Consider the following 20,630-nt stretch of genomic DNA (forward strand, 5'->3'; position numbering starts at 1 on the left):
TGAATAAATAAATAGATTTCGACGTTTCGGAAGCTTGTGTTGCTTCCGAAACGTCGTGATTTTTTTTATACCTACGTGACTTTACCGAAAGAACCAAAGAGTACAACCGCAATTTTCAGGAGCCGCAGTTACCTCATCCTGCCTCTTTTAAGGACTGCTGTCACGAAGCAGTCCTTAAAGAGCCGCAGATTGCAGACCCCTGGTTTAGATGGACAGAAAATTACATTTTTTTACTTCTGTAATGCAGTGACTGTGGTTAATGTTTTGCTGATGTCAATCTCTCAAGTTGCGCTTGGCAACCTTTTTCTTTCATCCGAACAATTGTTTTCATGCGCACGAAAATGCAGATCATACTGCGACTCCTCTTCCACAACATGTTCAATTGTTGGAACGGTTGGCACAATCAATCGTATTTCCGATGACTGTAAAAAAATATATCACCTGAGTCATCCGGCGGCATATATACTGCCCCGTCGTTGCCTTGCGTTGCTTCGCTGAGCCCAGTGACCTTTATTTGATCGTCCCCAAGATTCTCGTGGGATTGTAGCTTTGGGAGGCATTGCACACACACACAGTAATCTCTTATCAACGTCTATTCGGTGATGTAACTGTGGTCAAATCTTCACATTCCTTCCCTGTGGCCCAGTTCTCCCGTGAGCGATGGCAGTGAGCGTATCCCGTGGTCATTCCCCCGCTGGAGACTTGTCCCGTGAGCTACCTTGGTCGTTGGGGGAAAGCGCTGACAGCGATGGGGATGCACTTGCAGTACTCTTGTCGAGGGTAGTAATTCTGTGACTCAACTGTGGAAGCGGGGGCGGTGTGACATTCTGGCCCAGGTTGGCATGCTTTAATTAAACGATCTTTCAATCTTGATTTGAAGCTTTCGTGACTGCAGGAATCCATACGCTTTGGTTCTTTCGGTAAAGTCACGTAGGTATAAAATGAAATAATTTATTTTATTTTAAAATTGAATAATTTATTTTATTTTATACCTTCCGCAGCTATACGATCTTTCATCTGCACAACAGTTTTTTCAAGAGTGTGCACAGCATAGTACATTTCCCTCCTATATCACTGCAAAAAGGAGTGCACCAATATATCGCTTCTAGGAGAGATACCTTATCAGTGGTGTTTAACGAGTTCGTCTTCTGGCGCATGGTGTGCCGTGTACACACGCTGGCGATGCTTTATTGCCCACGGTTCTCATGGGAGCGAAGCTTTGGGAGGCACTACGCTGATATTTTACTGGTAGGAACCCACTGGTTCCACCAGCCCACAGGGGATTATTGTGTCCGTCCGTCATGCAGGGAGGGGCTGGTTGGGGAGGGAGGGGGAGGGTGGGGAGGGGCTGGGAGGGGAGGGCCTGGGTGGGGTGGGGAGGGCCTGGGTGGGGTGGGGTGGGGGTGGGTGGGGGGTGGGAAGAGCGGGGAGTGGCTGGTCACCCCGTGGTGCCCTTATAAAACTCAACGTTTAACCTACTCACGCCGGCTTGTGCCCACCCTCACAGTCGGCCATATTTGCGGAATACACCACGCCGCCATTGACCCTGTCCATTGACCGAGCAACCCAACGTTCCTACCAGCTCCCTCTGCAGGAATGTGTTATTGACGTCCACGCGACAATGTCACTGTGGTTCTTTAAATTCTTTCCACAGGTCTTGTACCACCCATTGAGCGATGTTGTCAGTACGTCTCCTGGTCACTTGCTGCCTTGGACGTGTCTCACGAGTTCCTTTGTTGTTTGGAAAAGCACTCACAGTGGTGGCGGGAGGAGACGCTCCAAGCTGTTCCCTCGCCAAGAGTAGACATTCAAATTCTGTTACCTAACTCTGGAATTTGATGAGAGGTCTGCATAGGTGAGTGTGTAATTTCTTCTAAAGGATTAACTTTAATGAAGGTTTTCAAAAATGTTATATTGCAGGCTATCTATCCTACAATAGTAATAATTTACAACATTTTCTCAAACCATGGCTGAGTGAAAGCACCCCACATTCTTATCTCTCAAGAGTCAGTTGTATTGTATTGTTATATGAATTATTGCAATTATCAGTCGGGAATATAAAGAATGAAATCCTGACTTAAAGCTTTCATTACTGCAGGAATTCATATTCTTAGGGTCTTTCCGTAAAGCCACGTAGATAGAAAATGAATAATAAGAAAATGAAAATATCACGACGTTTCGATTGCAACACAAGCAATTGTCATCAGGTGAAAATAGAGCTGCTGAGGCAGGAAAAATATTTTAAAAATATTTTTTTTCCTGCCTCAGCAGCTCTCCCGCTATATTTTTCACCTGATGACGATTGCTTGTGTTGCGATCGAAACGTCGTGATATTGTTATTAGTTTTATTATTTTTCTATCTACGTGGCTTTACCGAAAGACCCAAAGAATATAACATCAATAATTGATTCCCCCTTATGCCCTTGTAGGGTGTGTACAATTCGTGGTGGCTGCATAGTGTCCAGAGTTTCTGTTAACCAATCATTAACAACTTTAGGAAAATTATAAATGTATTTTATGGGGATTTTTTTTTTTTACAAACCACATAAATTGCAGAAATCTAAAATAAATAAATAAATATCTATCTAAAACATGAATATTGGGATTTGTTTGCTGTACTAATGGTTAAAGTATGCTTGTATTTATCCAAGAAAGCCTGAGTCTCAAGACTCTTATTCAAGAGGGTTCTATTTTATTGGGATTTTCAGCCAATTTAATTTTAAGGAATGTTTTGTCTAAAAATCCGTTGTCAATTCACTGCTGGATGAGGCACCTCCCCATACCTTGCTGGTCATGGGGTTCTTTGACCACACTTCACCACTCTGGTGCATGCTGTTTGGTGAAGGTGAGGAGCAAAGATGTGTGAGCATACAGTTAAGGTTTCTCTGGCTTTATGTGGGTTCCGTTTGTGTGATTTCACGTTAATGTGGATATCATATTTCTACCCAAAAATCGCCATATGATGCGGTTTCAATTTACTAAGATGCAGCTGTGCGGTAGGAGTGGGACAACATTGTGTGTGTGTGCTGTGTGCGCTTACTCGGCAGACAGCTGACTCGTGCAGTTTCACTTTGTGCACCTTTTTTGTAATGCATCTACCGCACAAAGCGAGGGACACCTGTACAGAAATGGACTTTGCTGCACTTTCCTTCTGCTGCCCACCACACAGCCATGCAGCTCCAGATCTGAACATTATCCAGGCTCAGAACTGCTTAGCTTCAGAGGTAATCTGGTCATAGGCAAGTACATGCATAGGCCTATGTCAATCTGACAGCCTGATGAGAGCCTCCCCTACACTGGAGTCATGGGCAGTTAATTAACCGTACTTCAAAATCGGAAATGAACCGTTCTTACACGCACCATTCGATGCATGTATTGCGACTCTTTAAGAATCGATTTCCATCTATAAATAGTTACAAATCTGTATGTTCCTGACGTTGCTGACAAACGACTTTTACCGTGTAGGTGCTCATCTGTCGCAACTACCGCGGCGATGTGGAAATGTCGGAGATCGAGCACTTTCTGCCGGCGCTGATGGAGCGTGAGGAGGAGGGGATGGTGTCGCCGGTGCTGGCTCACGGGCCCGTACGCTTCCTGTGGATCAAGCACAACAACCTCTACCGTATCCTTTGCCCGTCTGCAGTGTCGAGGCGAGAGAGCCAGCCACGTTAGCGCCGAGGGGCGGCCGGGCGACTCGGGATGTAGAGCCGCTTGCCGTTCCAGCGCCTCTGAGAACACATTCCTGCGGAGGGAGCTGGTAGGAACGTTGGGTTGCTCGGTCAATGGCCAGGGTCAACGGCGGCGTGGTGTATTCCGCAAATATGCCCGACTGTGAGGGCGGGCACAAGCCGGCGTGAGTAGGTTAAACGTTGAGTTTTATAAGGGCACCACGGGGTGACCAGCCCCTCCCCACCCAGCCCCACCCCTCCCACCCAGCCCCTCCTCACACTCCCTACCCAGCCCCTCCCCACCCTCCCCTCCCCACCCAGCCCCACCCTCCCCACCCAGCCCCTCCCCACCCTCCCCTCTCCACCCAGCCCCACTCCCATTTTTGGATGCACGACGGACGGACACAATAATCCCCTGTGGGTTGGTGGAACCAGGAGGCTCCTACCAGTATAACCGGGTGCAAATCCAAGCAGCCGCTGCCTGTGGTTAAAACCGGGTTGTCAAAGTGTCGTGAGTTGATGGTCTTAGCCCATTCACCCACGGACGGAGAGAAAAAAAAAACCCCATCGCATTAAATTTAGTTCCGCGCTTCATTTGTCAAAAAATTTCAGCTCTGAGCTTTAAAGATATTGGTTTGACTGCCATGTGATGAACATTGCTGTCTGTGATGGGGTCGGTGGGTGTAAAAGTGTTGCCCTATGCTATGTGGAATAGAGGTCATTTTAAAGGATCTCAAAGGTAAGGGATCTCAGAGGTAGCTTTGTGATACCCCCGTCTGTGGGCCATTCTCTCAACACGAAAGGTTGCGGTGCTGTGCGATCGATCCGAATGGATCGCTATTCTCGTGACAAGACGCCGTTTGTACAATTGTGGTGACGTGTCATAACCAATATTTGAATATGAAGGAACACAGTTTTTCAGTGCAACACTGATGGTGCATCTACTTATTTTCCCTATGCACATAGCCACATCGACATTCTTGGCTGCATTACTGAGAGGTCATCCAAGATTAATATTTCGAGTTAAGGTGAAGTTGCCTGTTGGATTGTTGCCATGCTAATGTCTGCTAATCCAAGAGTTATTAAATTTTGCATACCTTTGTTCGTCATGTTGGCAGCTATGCATCAACATGCTGGCAGTTTTACACGCTGCGATGTAATATAAATTTATCGTCAGCCGTGATCTATCCACTGCGGGATTAAGCCCTCTGCAAGACGTCGTCATCTCTCATGGTCTTGCGATGCAATAATTTTGCACGTGAGCCGATTTCATAATTCTGTCTCCATGGTGGACCTCTATCTGGGGCTTGTTGTTGCCTCTTTGGGCTGCCACACCATCATGAGTCTCTCCCACCGGCCGTCGTCCCTTTTTCCGTGTCCTGTTCAAGCCCACTCCTGCTTGACGGTCATTACGATATTTACGCCACCTTTTTGCCAGTATCAAGTTGTTGAATGGTATAGACAAAATGCTTTACCTTGTCTGACATAAATACAGGCATAATGCAGCTATTTTGGGTTGGATCGCATAAATATATAAATGTGTTGTTAAACCCGCCAGCACCCGACACAGCCAATTAGTAAGGTTTGTCACGTAAACAGAACGTGCCAATTCGTCACCAGTACAGCACACCGGTGTGTTGGAGAGCCAAGCCACAACATTTACAATCTTGAGCACGACGTTTCGCCAGTAATTACAACCAGCTTCATCAGGCAACGGCCAGAAATACAGGTGTTTAGATGTTCAAACGCCAAATAGACACCTATTACATCAAGTCTGCATTAACCACACGTGGTAAAAATGCAAACAATGATGCATTGATAATCACACATTTGAAACGATCGACTTTGACAGCACGATGATGATGGGGTGTTTTCACATTTGTGTATTGTCGGGGGCCCCACGTTAGGGGCCGCACTAAAGGCCTCCAGGGGCTGCCAAGTGGCCCGCGAGCCTTACAATAAAGAACACTCTCATAGAATGGAAATAATAAAATAATAAAAATAAAACATTATAAAATAATTCTCACGACGTTTCGGCCACAACGCAAGCAGCCGTCCTCAGGTGGAGAGCAGGTCTGTCGAGAAGACAGAGTCTGAATGACACACTCCAGGCTTGGAGCGACTATTTGAGCTGGAGTGTGTCATTCAGACTCTGTCTTCTCGACAGACCTGTTCTTCACCTGAGGACGGCTGCTTGCGTTGTGCCCGAAACGTCGTGAGAATTATTTTATTATGTTTTATTTTTATTATTTTATTATTTCCATTCTGCGTGACTTTACCGAAAGAACCAAGAAGATAAATCCCTGCAGTCACGAAAGCTTTAAATCGAAATGTAACACTCTCATAGCCGATGAAGAGGAGAATTCAGTTTTCAGTTTAATTTACTAGGTATAACCCTGTGAGCCATGCGGCTCTTGACTCGGGTGCAACCGCAACGAATAAAAACATGAACAAAATAATAATCATAATTAGAGGAGAAAAGATAGGCATTGCTGTGTGTTGCCTGTGCATTGGTGTCACCGCTTCCTTGATTTTGTTGGTCTTCCAGTTGTGGCCACCTCCAAGAAGAATGCCAATGTTGCCCTCGTGTTTGCCTTCCTTTACAAGATGGTCCAGGTGAGATTTGCCTGCTCTGCACCCAGCTATCCGTACACTCGCGTGTGTTTGTGTTAAAATCCCTTATCAGATTGTTATTGCTATTTATGCAACATTTAAGCCGTGCGCTGCAGATAAGGGTTTCAAAATCATAATCTTTATTTATCCTGGAGGAATCTGATGAGCTATGAAGCTTTTTTTCACTGGTTTTGGGGTCTTCTGAGTAATTCAGCCTTCAATGTCGACACGATATGAGTGGAATACATTTTTAGGGGTTAAAGTGCCCGTGAGCTGCAAGATGTTTGGTGCAAAGTTATGTAACACATAAAACGTACGTCTATTCCATTGCCCATTCTCTTCCTCTGCCCTGCCCCCACCCCTCTGTGCCTTCTTATTACCTCCCTTTTCCTCTCGTGGTCCCCTAAGTACCCCTCTATCGCGGTCACTCATTCATCAACCCTTGCATATATCTGCCATCTCAATCATTTTATTGTGTCACCATTTTTTTTACCATGTGCAGCACCCTGAGTGAAGGCGTGCTCGATTCATATAAAATAAGATAACACGATGATTATGTTAATTGCTGGGTGTCAAATCGTTGCTTGGCAAAATTTTCAATTGTGTAATTAGTGGCGGTTGAGCCTGCTGCATATGCAGCGGCAAACTTTTTTTTGAACGAGATTCTGCGCAATCTCCTGTGCGATTTTGCGTACCATTGAAATTCGAAAGTCCGTGTTATTTTGGCACTCTTTACCGTGACACAACGTGCACATGCGTAAAAAAACTGTGCCAACTTGCACCACAATCGCCATTACGACTGCTCCGTTCGTTTGAATCCATCCTGACGATGGCACTTCATCTCAATGAATGGTTACTTTTATTAAATATTCATAAAAAAAATCGTTAAACGTTATCATATTATGCGGTATGAAAACGGCAACAGTGTTATTACAAGACATCTATCGGTAATGACATTATCTATTGAGGTCATTCATTACATTCTTATAAATTTGACCTGTAAAAGCAAGGTTACGGGACGGATACGAGGTGATGTGTGAGTGTGTGGTGTTGGCCCAGATTCCTGACCACCTCATCATGCAAAGGCCTCTGTTGCCCACTTGGCCACTCCTACCCTGACACACCACCTCTCCCCCCACCCAGTCATACGCTCCACCTGTCTGGGTGGACACATGAAGAGAGGGGTTGCCAGCTTGCCTGGATAAACAACAGCTTACCTGGTTACACAACATTATTTGGTTCTTTTGGTAAAGTCACGTAGATAGAAAATAATAACAAAAAAATTAGTGAATAAAAAAACACATTCCTGCAGAGGGAGCTGGTAGGAACGTTGGGTTGCTCGGTCAATGGCCAGGGTCAACGGCGGCGTGGTGTATTCCGCAAATATGCCTGACTGAGGGCGGGCACAAGCCGGGGGGAGTAGGTTAAACGTTGAGTTTTATAAGGGCACCACGGGGTGACCAGCCCTGCCCCACCCCTCCCACCCTCCCCACCCAGCCCCTCCCCACCCTCTCCTCCCCTCCCCACCCAGCCCCTCCCCACTCAGCCCCTCCCCACCCAGCCTCTCCCTGCACGACGGACGGATAACAATAATCCCCTGTGGGCTGGTGTAACCAGGAGGTTCCTACCAGTATAATATAAAAAAACACTAATGTAGCCACCAGGCTACAATCCACATTATAGATTGTGGTACACTCATTCCGATTAAGAACCAGGCTATAGTCTACATTAGTGTTTTTTTGGTTTTTATTTTATTAATTGTATTCACTTTATTATTTATTATTATTAATATTTTTCTTCCATCTACTTGACTTTACCGAAATAACCAAGGAATATGAATTCCTGCAGTCACGAAAGTTTTAAGTCAAGGTTACTCAACAGCTTACGTGGTTTAAACGCCTTTTGTTCTTCTGCTTCCCCCGAACTGCTGTGACCTTGGAATTCCCTCCCTTTGCCACTCTTCTCAAACGCTCATAGCCTCTCTGAATTCAAGAAACGTATTAACTCTTTCAACGGTTACAATTTTGACGTTGCTAACTTGTGGTTGATTTTTCGAAAAGGCTACATAATCATTGTAAAATTGTCCACGAAAACCTACATAGTTTTTGATGTCTGTTTCTGGCTGCCTGCCTGATGTTTTGGCTCTTTGGGCTTCTGCTGAGTAACTGTTGGCAGGGAGAAATGTTGACTACCTCGCCTGGTATGCAGGCAGTCGTGTGTTCGATCCCGACACTGACGCCTGCTGTATATTTGGAGTATGCATGTCTCCCCCGTGGTCACGTGCATTTTTCTCCGGGTCCTCTGTTTTTTCCCCTCCACATTTAAAAACGTGCATTTCGAGTATTTGGCCGTGATACATTTCATCGTGATAAGCCGCTTCATTGACCTATCATTTGTGGCCAGGTTGCTTCTGTAAAAGAGCTACACAACTCAGTGGGCTTCACCTGGTAAAATACAAAATAGTTTAGTTTAACGTTGTAAAGTAAAACAAAAAACTCGTGTCTCGTGGGGGTCATGTCTCCACGCCCAGGTCTTCTGTGAGTACTTCAAGGAGTTGGAAGAGGAGAGCATCCGGGACAACTTTGTCATCATCTACGAGCTCATGGACGAGGTCATGGACTTTGGTTTCCCCCAGACGACGGACAGCAGGATTCTGCAAGAGTGAGTTGACACGTGGGGAATACAATAAAAATCACGAATACGAATCCTTGCAGTCACGAAAGCTTCAAATCTAGAATTACACGTGGGGGGTCTGTCCCTGGCGTGGAACTATTTAACGTGGCTGGCGTTCGCGGCCGGTGCAGAATGTTTCTCCCCGCTGGGTTTTCCGTATTTTCCATCCGTGTAACGATGCATTGATTCGTCAATTTAAAATCAATTCCACTTACGATTGATGCAGTTTAAGAATACATTTTTTATTCGCATATGAAATATCAAATTTAATCGGCTTGTACGCGGGTGCTAGATGGCGATGGCATGGGGGGAGGCTTTCATCCAGCAATGGATTGACAAAGTGATGAAAATTATAATTAGCGTGGGCTACTGTTTGTAAGGTTATCAGTCCCTCCAGAAAAACGCGATTATGCGATCGCAAGATTTCACGCAAAATCAGCCAAAGTCCGCATATTTATGCGGGGGGGCGCGTTTTTTCAAATACGCCGCACTTTCGCCGCATAAATTGCAGATTTCCACGCGCAAAATATGCGGGCTTGCATGATTTCATGATCCCCGCATTTTCGTTGCAAAAAGTCACATATATTTTAGCAGAAAGTTGAAAAATGTTGCGTTTACTTCACACAAGCGCAGCCATTTCCCCTGTTGCCATGGGAACGTTATGAAGTGACGTCACTCATTACGCGACATCATTGAAAAGTTGCAAACCCCGCGATGCCAATGAAACCATGATGAAGCCCGCAAATCTTTCTCATTTGCCAACATACATAAGCGCAAAAGACCGTGCAAAGCAGTTCCCCAGTGTGTTACATGACAGTGGGGGCAAATTATTTTGCATAGCTACCTCTGTAAAACAGGAAGCACACATTTTATTTTTTAATATTTTATTTATTCATTTTTGCAGAAGTTGTAGCATATTCATTTTGTAAAGCTACAGAACTTGTTTGACTCAATGTTTTGTAAGTTTGAGCCATCTGTGTGTTAAGGTCTGAAATAAAACAAGATGAGAACTTAAATATTCCCAGCACTTTCTGTGATGTAGTATGCTTGCTTATCATAGGAAGTAATACGAAATTACTCTTTACGTTAAAGTAGTAACCTAGTGAATAGGGTGTTGGGGGAATCACTTTTTTTTTCTCTTTTTCATCAAACCGCAGTTTTTGCAAGTTACCGCAGTTTTTGCAAGTTCCCGCAATTTTTGCAAGTTCCCGCAATTTTTGCAAGTTCCCGCAATTTAATCGCATAAAATTGCATAAATATCCCGCATATTCCATCGCATTTTTTAAGAAAACGTGCCGCATAATCAACGATTTTTGCCCGCAACAATCACCAAAAAACTCCGCGTTTTTCTGGAGGGACTGGGTTATGTAACATTGTATTTTGCCAGTGCCTTGCTTAGTGTGCTTGGGCAATTATTTCTAGTTTTTTTGCAAGCATACCAGAGTGCTCTGGGATACCACTCAAACCCTCTCTCTGCTGGTGAACAACAATACACGCTCATGTAATATGAATTTAACTGAAGACACCAAGGGAGACCATTGCAGTACTTTCTATAGCCTCTCTGTTGGTGTATTTGTGTACAAAGTGGACTGGGGTGGTGGTGGTAGTGTAGCAGTTGGCACGCTGTGCTACGAACCCAGTGACCCGAGTTCGATTCCCGCTCGCGGCCAACACCGGTGACGTTTATTTGAACCGGTCCTGGGCCTCTCTTAGGTCGACTCGGCCTCAACTGAGTACCCGGTGCGGTGTGTAAACATCGCCACTAAGGAGACAAGAGCAGATGGGCATGGTGCTGGCCACCCCCCTCGTGCACCGTGCCGGCCTTCATAGATGCGCGCTAGCAAGACTTGCCCCAACGGTCTGTTAAGGCTATAAGGGGGATATTTGTCTTATAGTGGACTGCTGCTATTCACCAGCACTTGCGCACACACACAAGAGACAAATGTGTGTGTATGTATATGTTGGATTTTGTGAGTTTCTCCCATATACCTTGTAGTCTAACTCTCATAACAATAACAGTAATCGCCTTTTAGCCATGATTTATCCACTGCTGGATGACGACCTCTCATCTCTTACAGTCCTGAAGAAAGTGAGCTTTTAATACATAAATAAATTAATAGATGTTTGCCGCCCACATTTTGGCTCGTGGTCAATAGCAGCAGCATAGTTTGGCTCAATTTCTTATAAATGAGGCTCAGAAACAGTTGGTTGTAGTTGTAAAAACAGGCAGGCGAGTTAGAAGAAGAAGTTGTGGCTGCCTGGGTTATTGCGTGCGTGCATGCGTGTGGGGTTGACCTAACTTCCTGAAAAGAATTCCACTTCTATTTAAAGCTTTCATGACTGCAGGGATTCATCTTCTTGGTTCTTTTGGTAAAGTCACGTAGAAGGGAAATAATATAATAATAAAAATCAAACATGATAAAATAATTCTCACGACGTTTCGGCCACAACGCAAGCAGCCGTCCTCAGGTGAAGAACAGGTCTGTCGGAAAGACAGTGTCTGAATGAGATTTAATGAGATTCAGACACTGTCTTCCCGACAGCCCTGTTCTTCACCTGAGGACGGCTGCTTGCGGTGTGGCCGAAACGTCGTGAGAATTATTCTATTATGTTTTGTTTTTATTATTTTATTATTTCCCTTCTACGTGACTTTACCGAAAGAACCAAGAAGAAGAATTCCACTGTGCCGGGTTCCACTTCGTTTCATGACCACTGCTGATAACACTGCTTTGCCTCCTCGGTCTCTGGGACTCCGCCCCTCTTTGCTGTGATTGGTCCACACCTGGCTCATTGGCACGCCTCTTATTGCCCGTGATTGACAGGTACATCACTCAGGAGGGGCACAAGCTGGAGGTCGGGGCCCCGCAGCTCCCCGCGACCGTCACTAACGCGGTGTCATGGCGGTCGGAGGGGATCAAGTACCGCAAGAACGAGGTCTTCCTGGACGTCATCGAGTCCGTTAATCTGCTGGTGAGGTGGCGCCATCGACGACGTTTGGCAAAGTGGGGGATCTCGCTGCAACCGGTTGCGAGTGGTCGTGCAACCATTTGCTTACGGTAGAGACGGTGTGCTTTCGAGCATCTGCTCGGCGGTTTCTAGCGACGTTATTGCATCGCGTGCTGCACGTTGCCAAACATTAATTGATTCCGAATACGTCGATTGCATTTTCTGTTGCACAACTGCTCGCTTGGAAGGAGTGGGGGAGCCGAGGAGTGGAAGGGCACAAGAGATCATCTCGTGTGTGCGGTTGCTCGATGGATTGTTACGTCGCCAGATTGCGAGAGATTGCAGCGGTTAAGGGAAGGTTACCTTCATCCATCATTGGATTGATACGCGACTGCTGCCGATGAGGATGACGACGACGACGACGACGCAGTGTTATGACGTTAATAACGGGATGACTCGGTTTTTTGTATGAGCAGGTGAGCGCCAACGGTAATGTGCTGCGGAGCGAGATCGTGGGCTGCATCAAGATGCGCGTGTTCCTGTCGGGCATGCCCGAGTTGCGTCTGGGACTCAATGACAAAGTCCTCTTTGAAAATACCGGACGTAAGTGCCTTTGTGTGACCCGGCTCAAAGTCAACGGTGGTGGGAGAGAGGTTACATTGGTTCTTAATTTGTGCTGTTCTTTGTTATAAATTGGTGGTTCTTCACCTTTACTGCAGCCTGGCACCGCTTTGGTTCTCAATCAGCAAAACATCTCTGATGTTAATAAATACACAGGTTTGAAACCAAAGTAGTTGTATTTACTGGCCCGTGCTGAATTTGTGTTTTGATGGTTTACCCTTCTTAAAGAATCTGGCCAGATCTCGCATCCCCAGAAAGGGCATCTCACACCCCCAGGGTTATAAATAATATATTTGTTGAACGGATGCCAATTAACAATCTGTCGGTATGACACTCTACCCCCCCCCTTCCCTCCACTGACACAGCCAAACAAATGTAATCATCACGAGCGTTTAATGCACCAATTATTATTGTTATGTCTCACTCACCGGTAAGTTGAGAAAATCTCACAAACAAATTTAGCATTTGGACGCAGCGTTTCGCTTGAAACTACGTCAATCGTCGTCCAGGAAGTCTGAATAAAATCCGGGAAGTGAAATGTTACTTTATCTTGATTTGAAGCTTTCGTGACTGCAAGGATTCATATTCTTAGGTTTTTTCGGTAAAGTCACGTAGATAAAAAATTAAAATTAATAAAAGTAAAATTAAAATAAAATTAAAAATTAAAATCACATTTTTTTTACTTTATTATTATTTTACTTTTATTAATTCAAATTTGTTTTATCTACGTGACTTTACCGACAAAACCTAAGAATATGTTACTTTATCCTTTACTTCCTCGATAAGATTCAGAATGTCAGAAGCTGAAACGATAGTTAATTGGCGTATAAAACGTTGAATGCGCGAGAGTTTCTGTTCCCCGGGAAGCTCCTGGTGCATGGAGCGAAACGCCAATCCAATCGGACTGACTGCACGGACTCATGCACACCGTGTTCACCCACCACACTGCAGGCCATAGCAACGCTTCCTCTTCTGCTTCTTCCCATGCGCCGGGAATTCCCTCCCACTGCCTCCTTTTCCTAAGCCCCCGTAATAACCTCGCTCGTTTAAAAAAAAAAACATCCACGGCTCTTACGCGTTGCACACTTTGATCGTGCCGTTGTTGGCCTCTTGACGGTTTGGGCTTTTGGGCCTGTGCTCAGCGACCGCTTAGAAATATAAATAAAAAAAACATTCGGCTAACACAGCTGTGATGGAATTGGCAATGTTTTTTTAATCGGCATCGCCCGAGTGCTGTGTGTCGCCTCGCCAATATGTTTTATTCAGGAGCAGTGGAATGCTCGCTTGCCTCGGCTTGTCAACGCGACGTTTGCACGCCGCGGTGAATCCCGAGGGGAGCCCCGCTCATCTCTATTAACAAGTTGCGAATGCTCCCCCCCCCAAACCCGTGTGAGCGCGCACTGTGTTTCGGGCTTCGGCCCACGGGGTTTCTGTTGCCCCCGCGCTCTCTATGCTGGGTTCTTGTCATAATAAAGAAAACGAACAAAAAAGTTTCGCACGTCGGCTGTCACGACCGATATTATCCATTTCGATTTAAAGCTTTCGTGACTGCAGGGATTCATCTTCTTGGTTCTTTCGGTAAAGACCTGACAAAGGAATTCCTTCCTCCCCTAACCCAGCAGCTTAAATATACGCTGCCAAGCTTGGTAGTGTTCATTCAGACGCTGTCTTTCCGACAGACCTGTTCTTCACCTGAGGACGGCTGCTTGCGTTGTGGCCGATACGTCGTGAGAATTGTATTTTATTATGTTTTATTTTTATTATTTTATTATTTCCCTTCTACGTGACTTTACCGAAAGAACCAAGAAGATATTATCCATAATAGAGGTTTTTTTGGGTTGGATCGCGTAACTATAAATGTGGCGTTAAACCCGCCACTGCCCGACACGGCCTATGATTAAGTCTTGTCACGTAAACAAAACGTGGCCATTTCGTTACAAGTTCAGCACACCGGTGTGTTGGAGAGTAAACCCACAACATGAACAATTGGAGTACGACCTTTTGCCGGTAATTACAAGCAGCCTCATCAGGCGACAGCCAGAGTTGGTGAGTATAACAAAAAGAAGTTGTGATTGTCACTAGACATTCGGCAGCACAAGCGGCGTTGTCACGTTAACGTCGAATTGCGGATTCGTTTTCGTTCGATGAATCGGTGCTTCATTACCGCACTCCAGTGGCATTAACGGGTGGGGGGGGTTGGTGTCCTTTTTCCCGCAGGGGGAAAGAGCAAGTCGGTGGAGCTGGAGGACGTGAAGTTCCACCAGTGCGTTCGGTTGTCACGCTTTGAGAACGACCGCACCATCTCCTTCATCCCTCCCGACGGCGAGTTTGAGCTCATGAGCTACCGCCTCAACACGCACGTGAGTCCGGAACCTATGTGTATATATACACACACACACGGAGCAAGCCCTCGTTTAACAAGGGAGATACGTTCCTGAAAAGTTCCGCGTAAAAAAAAAAAGCGCGAAGCGAAAACGATAAAAAATTTTGCGATAAAGTTTGGCAAGATGCGATGTACGCAGACCGTGAGATTGCGGGGCAAATAATTTAAGGTATGCCATCGCGTTACCGTATCGTTCCACGTTCTGTATCATACCACTCGCCCGCGCAGCTTGAGAAAGTAATTCGTCAACCGCTCAGAAACTGTGTTATAACGGTGCGCGTTCAACGTTAAAACGGGCACGTTCTGCTTAGCATGACAAGCGTTGGAAGAACCGCATTCCACGTAGCATGCCAAGCATTGGAAGAACCGCATTATAGCGAAAATGTGTTGCGAGGATTTACCGAATATGTATACAGGGTAGCCACAGTCCCTCGGCATCTAACAAAGAGATGACGTACCTTTATTCGAATCGCTCAGTGTGCTGCCCTCCATCCTCAGTGTGCAGTTACTCATCCTTCCCTCTCTTAACACGTTCCTTCGCAGTGGGCAGGTAGGAACTTGGTTGGACAGCGCATTCGTGCGATCCGTGTCACGCAGCGCAAGCTGCGTGGGGCGGCGCGTCACGTGGTGCTGAGCCCGCCTATGAAATACAAATCGAGGGCGTGGCTATGCACGACAAACAGACAGACAAATAATCCCTGGTGGGCTGTGTGGAACTGTTGTTCCTACCTGTATAAACTCGTGAATGTCTGCCATGTTGAAACCTCACCTGGAAATACGGTGAATAAAACTAATATTGCATGCAAAGGGACTTTGTGGCCACCCTGTAAGCATAACATGTATACATCATAGTTGCTGAGCAGAGGCCCACATTTCCAGGCAGCCATGAACTAACGGCACCATTAAAGTTGTAATTGAGAATAATACATTTTTCTTACTCAGTGCTCTTCATCCATGGATCACAGAACGCTGTACAACATCAGAGTTGATACGTTTGTGGGAATGAGCAAGGTTTTATCAGGGGGGGTATATAGACGATGAAAGTGAATGCCAAAGTGCAGCATTGTGAGAGAAGAAGCAGAGGTGAGTGTGACGTGTATGTATGTTGAACTTCTTTCGCACCGTACGTAGCCAACTGTGTTAATCGGAGGTGCGGTATTTATGTATGTTGAGCTTCTGTCACACCATAGCTGTACTAATCGGAGGTGAGCGGTGGATGGGGGGGGAAGGACAACAAACTAAACACAATAAGCAGTTCTAAATAAATTATTTTAAAAAAATCTAGGTTTGAAAATGCATCGCGTAGTGTGGGTGGCTGAACACCGTGTGGAATGACAAGACACCGTCGGTGTCTGGTCTAGAGCCGAGCCCTCGACACGCATGGCTGGAGGACTCGATGAGTGGATGTCCACAGGAACCGTGGTTGTGGCCGTGAGAGCAGGTGTATGTGTGTGGGGGAAGAAGAGGGAATGTTTTCATTACCAGGGGGCCACAACCGCACTTTGCCGTGCAGCGCACCGCCGTGTTGTTGCCGGTAGTAACACGTGTTGTTGTTTGGCATGTGGACGTCCGATGTTTCGCTCCAGTGTGTGCTTGGGAGCTTCTGCAGGAATGGAATTCAACGGGCCACTTTCTCTCTCATCTTACTTTTTTTGTTCCATTTTATCAACGTCCGTTTCAGGTAAAACCGCTCATCTGGATAGAGTCCGTGATTGAGAAACACTCGCACAGTCGCGTGGAGATCATGATCAAGGTACGCGGGTGCTACCCACCGTACCCACCCCGCCTCCCCCCCCCATTTTGCAGGGAGGGATTCCCAAAGCCAGCAGCAGAGAACGGTAATAATTCTAATCGTACGGGTAAGGGTTTTGAAATTACTTGAAATGGCTTTCTTTTCACTACTGCTGGCAGGAGGGCCTCCACTCTCAAGAGAGAGCGGTAGAGAACACGTACACCAAGGGTGCTGATTAAAGGTGGACTCCGATAAAAATTATGAAATAAAATTGATCAAGTCGATCGTGAAAGGCATTGTACCAACTCGCCTCGAGAAAAGTGTTTTGAACCCTTTTCCATTCCGAGACGACTGCAAGGTGCAGGGTGGGTCCCGTTCGCCACCGAATCTTGGAACACGCAAGTGGTGGTGCCGTTGTTTTTGAATGCATTGTACTCACCGCAGAGAACTGCAGCGACACGACTGCACTCTATGATAGCCGGCGCCAAACTGTGCCACAGCATCAGAATATTGATACTGGAGCTATCTGATGAGCTATGAAGCTCTTCTTCACAGATGTCCAGTAGACGCCATCACCGCATGGCCTCACGGCAGCCTCGATACCAATAAAGTATGAGACATCTCCTTTACCAGTGGAAAAATATAGTAGTAGGTTTTTACCCTTTCAACTGGTACAAAAACTGACACCTTTATACAAGGCATCATGTTTGCAAAAACCACAACACAGGCAGTCAAAATGCAAACAAAAAGAAACAACTCTGATAATGATAATGATATGCACTGTCCTTGAAGTTGATTGGTCCACACCCGAGACAGCTTTTCTTAGAACCTAGTCTCCATTGGTGTTGGACCAGATGATGCCTTGTATAAAGGTGTCAGTTTTTGTACCAGTTGAAAGGGTAAAAACCTATTACCAATAAAGTTATTTTTTTCGATGACTTGCACGTATCTCATCGGAATGGGAAAGGGTTAATCAACGCTTTGACCGCTGTTTTAGCGGCAAATTAGTGACGAGGGCTGCCTTGTGCTGGATCTGCTTGCGCGCAGGCCAAGAGCCAGTTCAAGCGGCGCTCGACGGCGAGCAACGTGGAGATCCAGATCCCCGTGCCCAACGACGCAGATTCGCCCAAGTTCAAGACCAGCGTGGGAACCATCAAGTGGGTCCCCGAGACCAGCTCCATCCTCTGGTCCGTCAAGTCCTTCCCGGTACGACGCGAGCCCCGCCTCTTTGAGTCGGTACACGTGTATTTGCACACGCGTCTTGAGCGTGCGTCGGGAGATGAGCAGTGGGTGGATGTTTTAGCCAGTCTGGGGGGGGTGGTGGGCGGGGTGGCGCCTCTCCGAGGTGGACTCGGCATTAAATGAGTATTCTTTGGGTTTCATCTTCTTGGTTCTTTCGGTAAAGTCACGTAGAAGGGAAATAATAAAATAATAAAAATAAAACAATAAAATAATTCAGACGCCGTCTTTCTGACAGACCTGCTCTTCACCTGAGGACGGCTGCTTGCGTTGTGGCCGAAACATCGTGATAATTATTTAATGATGTTTTATTTTTATTATTTTATTATTTCCCTTCTACGTGACTTTACCGAAAGAACCAAGAAGATGAATCCCTGCAGTCACGAAAGCTTTACATCTAAATATTCTTTGGGTCTTTCGGTCTTTCGAGTACCTTGTGCGTTGTGTAAGCATCGGCACTGGGAGACAAAGGCGGCCGGGCGTGGTGTTGGCTACCCGCCCCTCGTGTGCTGTGCAAGCCTTCATAGGTGCTCGCTAACAGCACTTGCTATGTGTTTCTTCTGTATAGAGTGGCATTCTATGCCAGATGGATAAAATACAGGAAGTTAGCACAATAGGGGGGCACAGGTGGTGCATATACCAGTCATCTCAGTCAACCCATGGACCCCGAGTCTGTCCCAAGCCCTCCTGCAAGCGAGTCTTCGACACATCACATGGCCACAAAGTGCACCTTAGCTTGGCATCGGCGCTATGGTAACATCACTGCCACACTGTGGCGAATAGCGGCTGTTGTCCGTGTATTGTGTTGGCGTTCCTGGTGTTGTGGTGCTTTGTTGTCAGCAGAGGGCAGTGCAACAAAATCAATTGGAATTTACCAATGCTTCACCGCCCTATGGTTCCTTGTCTTTGCCAACCTATACTGACCAGCGTGCTCGAGTTAGGTCAAGGGATCTCCATGATCTGCACAGCATGGGAAGGCCACCTTTATTCAGCAGTGGATTGACTATAAAGGCCGTAGATGTTAGTATACGCGTGCGAGTGTGAATGATAGTGTTCTAGTGGTTTGTGTGTGTGTGTGTGAAGAGTGGCGTGTTGGTGTGTGTGGAGTGTGGTAGTAATATTATCGAGGTGTGTGAGTGCGTGTATGTGCGGCCGGGCGTGATGTTGGCCACCCACCCCCTCGTGTGCCGTGCCGGCCTTCATAGGTGCTCGCTAACAGCACTTGCTTCTACAGTCTGTTAAGGCTATACGGGGGATCTTTCTCTTTGTGAGGAGGGGTGGAATGGGTGTGTGTGTGTGTGCGGTAAAATCGACTCATGGGATGGGGGTTGTGTGGTGAACAGTGGCACATTGCTGTGCGACCAGTGGTTTTGTGTAACCCTGGTGATGTTTGTGTGGGGAGTGGTGACTTGGCCGGGTCACCACCCCTACATGTGCCATGCCTGTCTAAAATAGATTGCCGCAGTGGAAAGATGTTAACTGCCTCGTCTGGTATAGAGAAGGTCGTGCATTCGATCTCGAACCTTAACGCCTGGTATATTTGGAGTTTCCATGTTCTCCCCGTGGTCGCGTGGATATTTCTCCAAGTCCTTCGTATTTGGCTGCTTATACATTTCCACGTGATAAGCCACATCATTTAGCTATCAATTGTGATGGCCAGATCGCTTCTGAAAAAGAGCGATACAGCTCAGTGGGCCTTACCTGGTAAGTAAATACAAAAAATAGTTTAAAATAGTTTTTGTTTCGGGCGCTTTATTTTGGTGATTTTCGAAAAGTTTTTTTGGTTTGGCCATGTTTGTTCGTTGTAGTACAGAGTTAGACTGATGGCTTTAATCTAAGTTGTCTTGTGGTTGTTGTTTGACTTGCACCCCACTGGGATTTTTGCACATTTTTGTGTACGGTGCTTTTTCTGCAATATTTTACTGTCTTTTCTTGGATTTTCTGTTTGCACTCCGTCACATATTCACTTTAAGATGTTTTTTGTTCATGTTTTAGTTTTTTGTTTGTTGCGGTTGCACCCGATTCAAGAGCCGCATGGCTCACAGGGCTATACCTAATAAATTAAACTTGAACTTGAAATGACGCTTTGCGCCGATATCCCGCGAGATTTGGCGTGCGTGCTTGCGTACGTGCGTGCGTTGCATCTATCAGGGCGGTAAGGAGTTCCTGATGCGTGCTCACTTCGGCCTCCCGAGCGTTGAGAGTGAGGTGCAGGAGGGGAAGCCGCCCATCACGGTCAAGTTCGAGATCCCATACTTCACCACGTCGGGCATACAGGTACAGCCTCTCTCTCCCCCTCTGTCCAGCGGGGTTATCCCGCGGTGTTGTGCGTCTACCGTAGAACCGTGACGATCGGTCGATTTGGCTGCGTAGGTTTTCGGGCTCGGGCTGTAACAGCTCTCGGGAACACTTCGAGAAGCTCCAAGCGCGTGGAGCGGAAACGCCTAAACGTATCGGTCGATTAAATCGATTGATGTTTTGTAATCGATTGCTCTATTTTTGTGGTCTGGTACTCGGGGGCCCCTATAAACACGTTCCTTCGGAGTGGGCAGGTAGGAACTTGGTTGGACAGCGCATTCGTGCGATCCGTGTCACGCGGCGCAAGCTGCGTGGGGTGGCGCGTCATGTGGTGCCGAGCCCGCCCGAAGCGCTCTATGAAATACAAATCGAGGGCGTGGCTATGCACGACAGACAGACAAATAAACCCTGGTGGGCAGTGTGGAACTGTTGTTCCTACCTGTACAATTACGGCAAT

General features: G+C 46.5%; 1 protein-coding gene across 2 annotated transcripts in view; it reads left to right on the top strand.

Annotated features, from left to right (window-relative positions):
- The window catches only part of LOC144947631 (AP-1 complex subunit mu-1), a 36,324-nt gene that overhangs the window by 7,365 nt on the left and 8,329 nt on the right, over positions 1-20,630 (top strand). For both annotated transcript variants that reach the window (XM_078876847.1, XM_078876848.1), the window contains exons 2-10: positions 3,466-3,622; positions 6,217-6,284; positions 8,812-8,942; positions 11,777-11,924; positions 12,377-12,503; positions 14,739-14,881; positions 16,586-16,657; positions 17,684-17,842; positions 20,027-20,152. In XM_078876847.1, the coding sequence (XP_078732973.1) occupies positions 3,466-3,622; positions 6,217-6,284; positions 8,812-8,942; positions 11,777-11,924; positions 12,377-12,503; positions 14,739-14,881; positions 16,586-16,657; positions 17,684-17,842; positions 20,027-20,152 (1,131 nt within the window). The remainder of the gene's footprint in view (positions 1-3,465; positions 3,623-6,216; positions 6,285-8,811; positions 8,943-11,776; positions 11,925-12,376; positions 12,504-14,738; positions 14,882-16,585; positions 16,658-17,683; positions 17,843-20,026; positions 20,153-20,630) is intronic.

Source organism: Lampetra fluviatilis, chromosome 46 (genome assembly GCF_964198595.1).
Source record: "Lampetra fluviatilis chromosome 46, kcLamFluv1.1, whole genome shotgun sequence".
NCBI classification, from domain to species: domain Eukaryota; kingdom Metazoa; phylum Chordata; class Hyperoartia; order Petromyzontiformes; family Petromyzontidae; genus Lampetra; species Lampetra fluviatilis.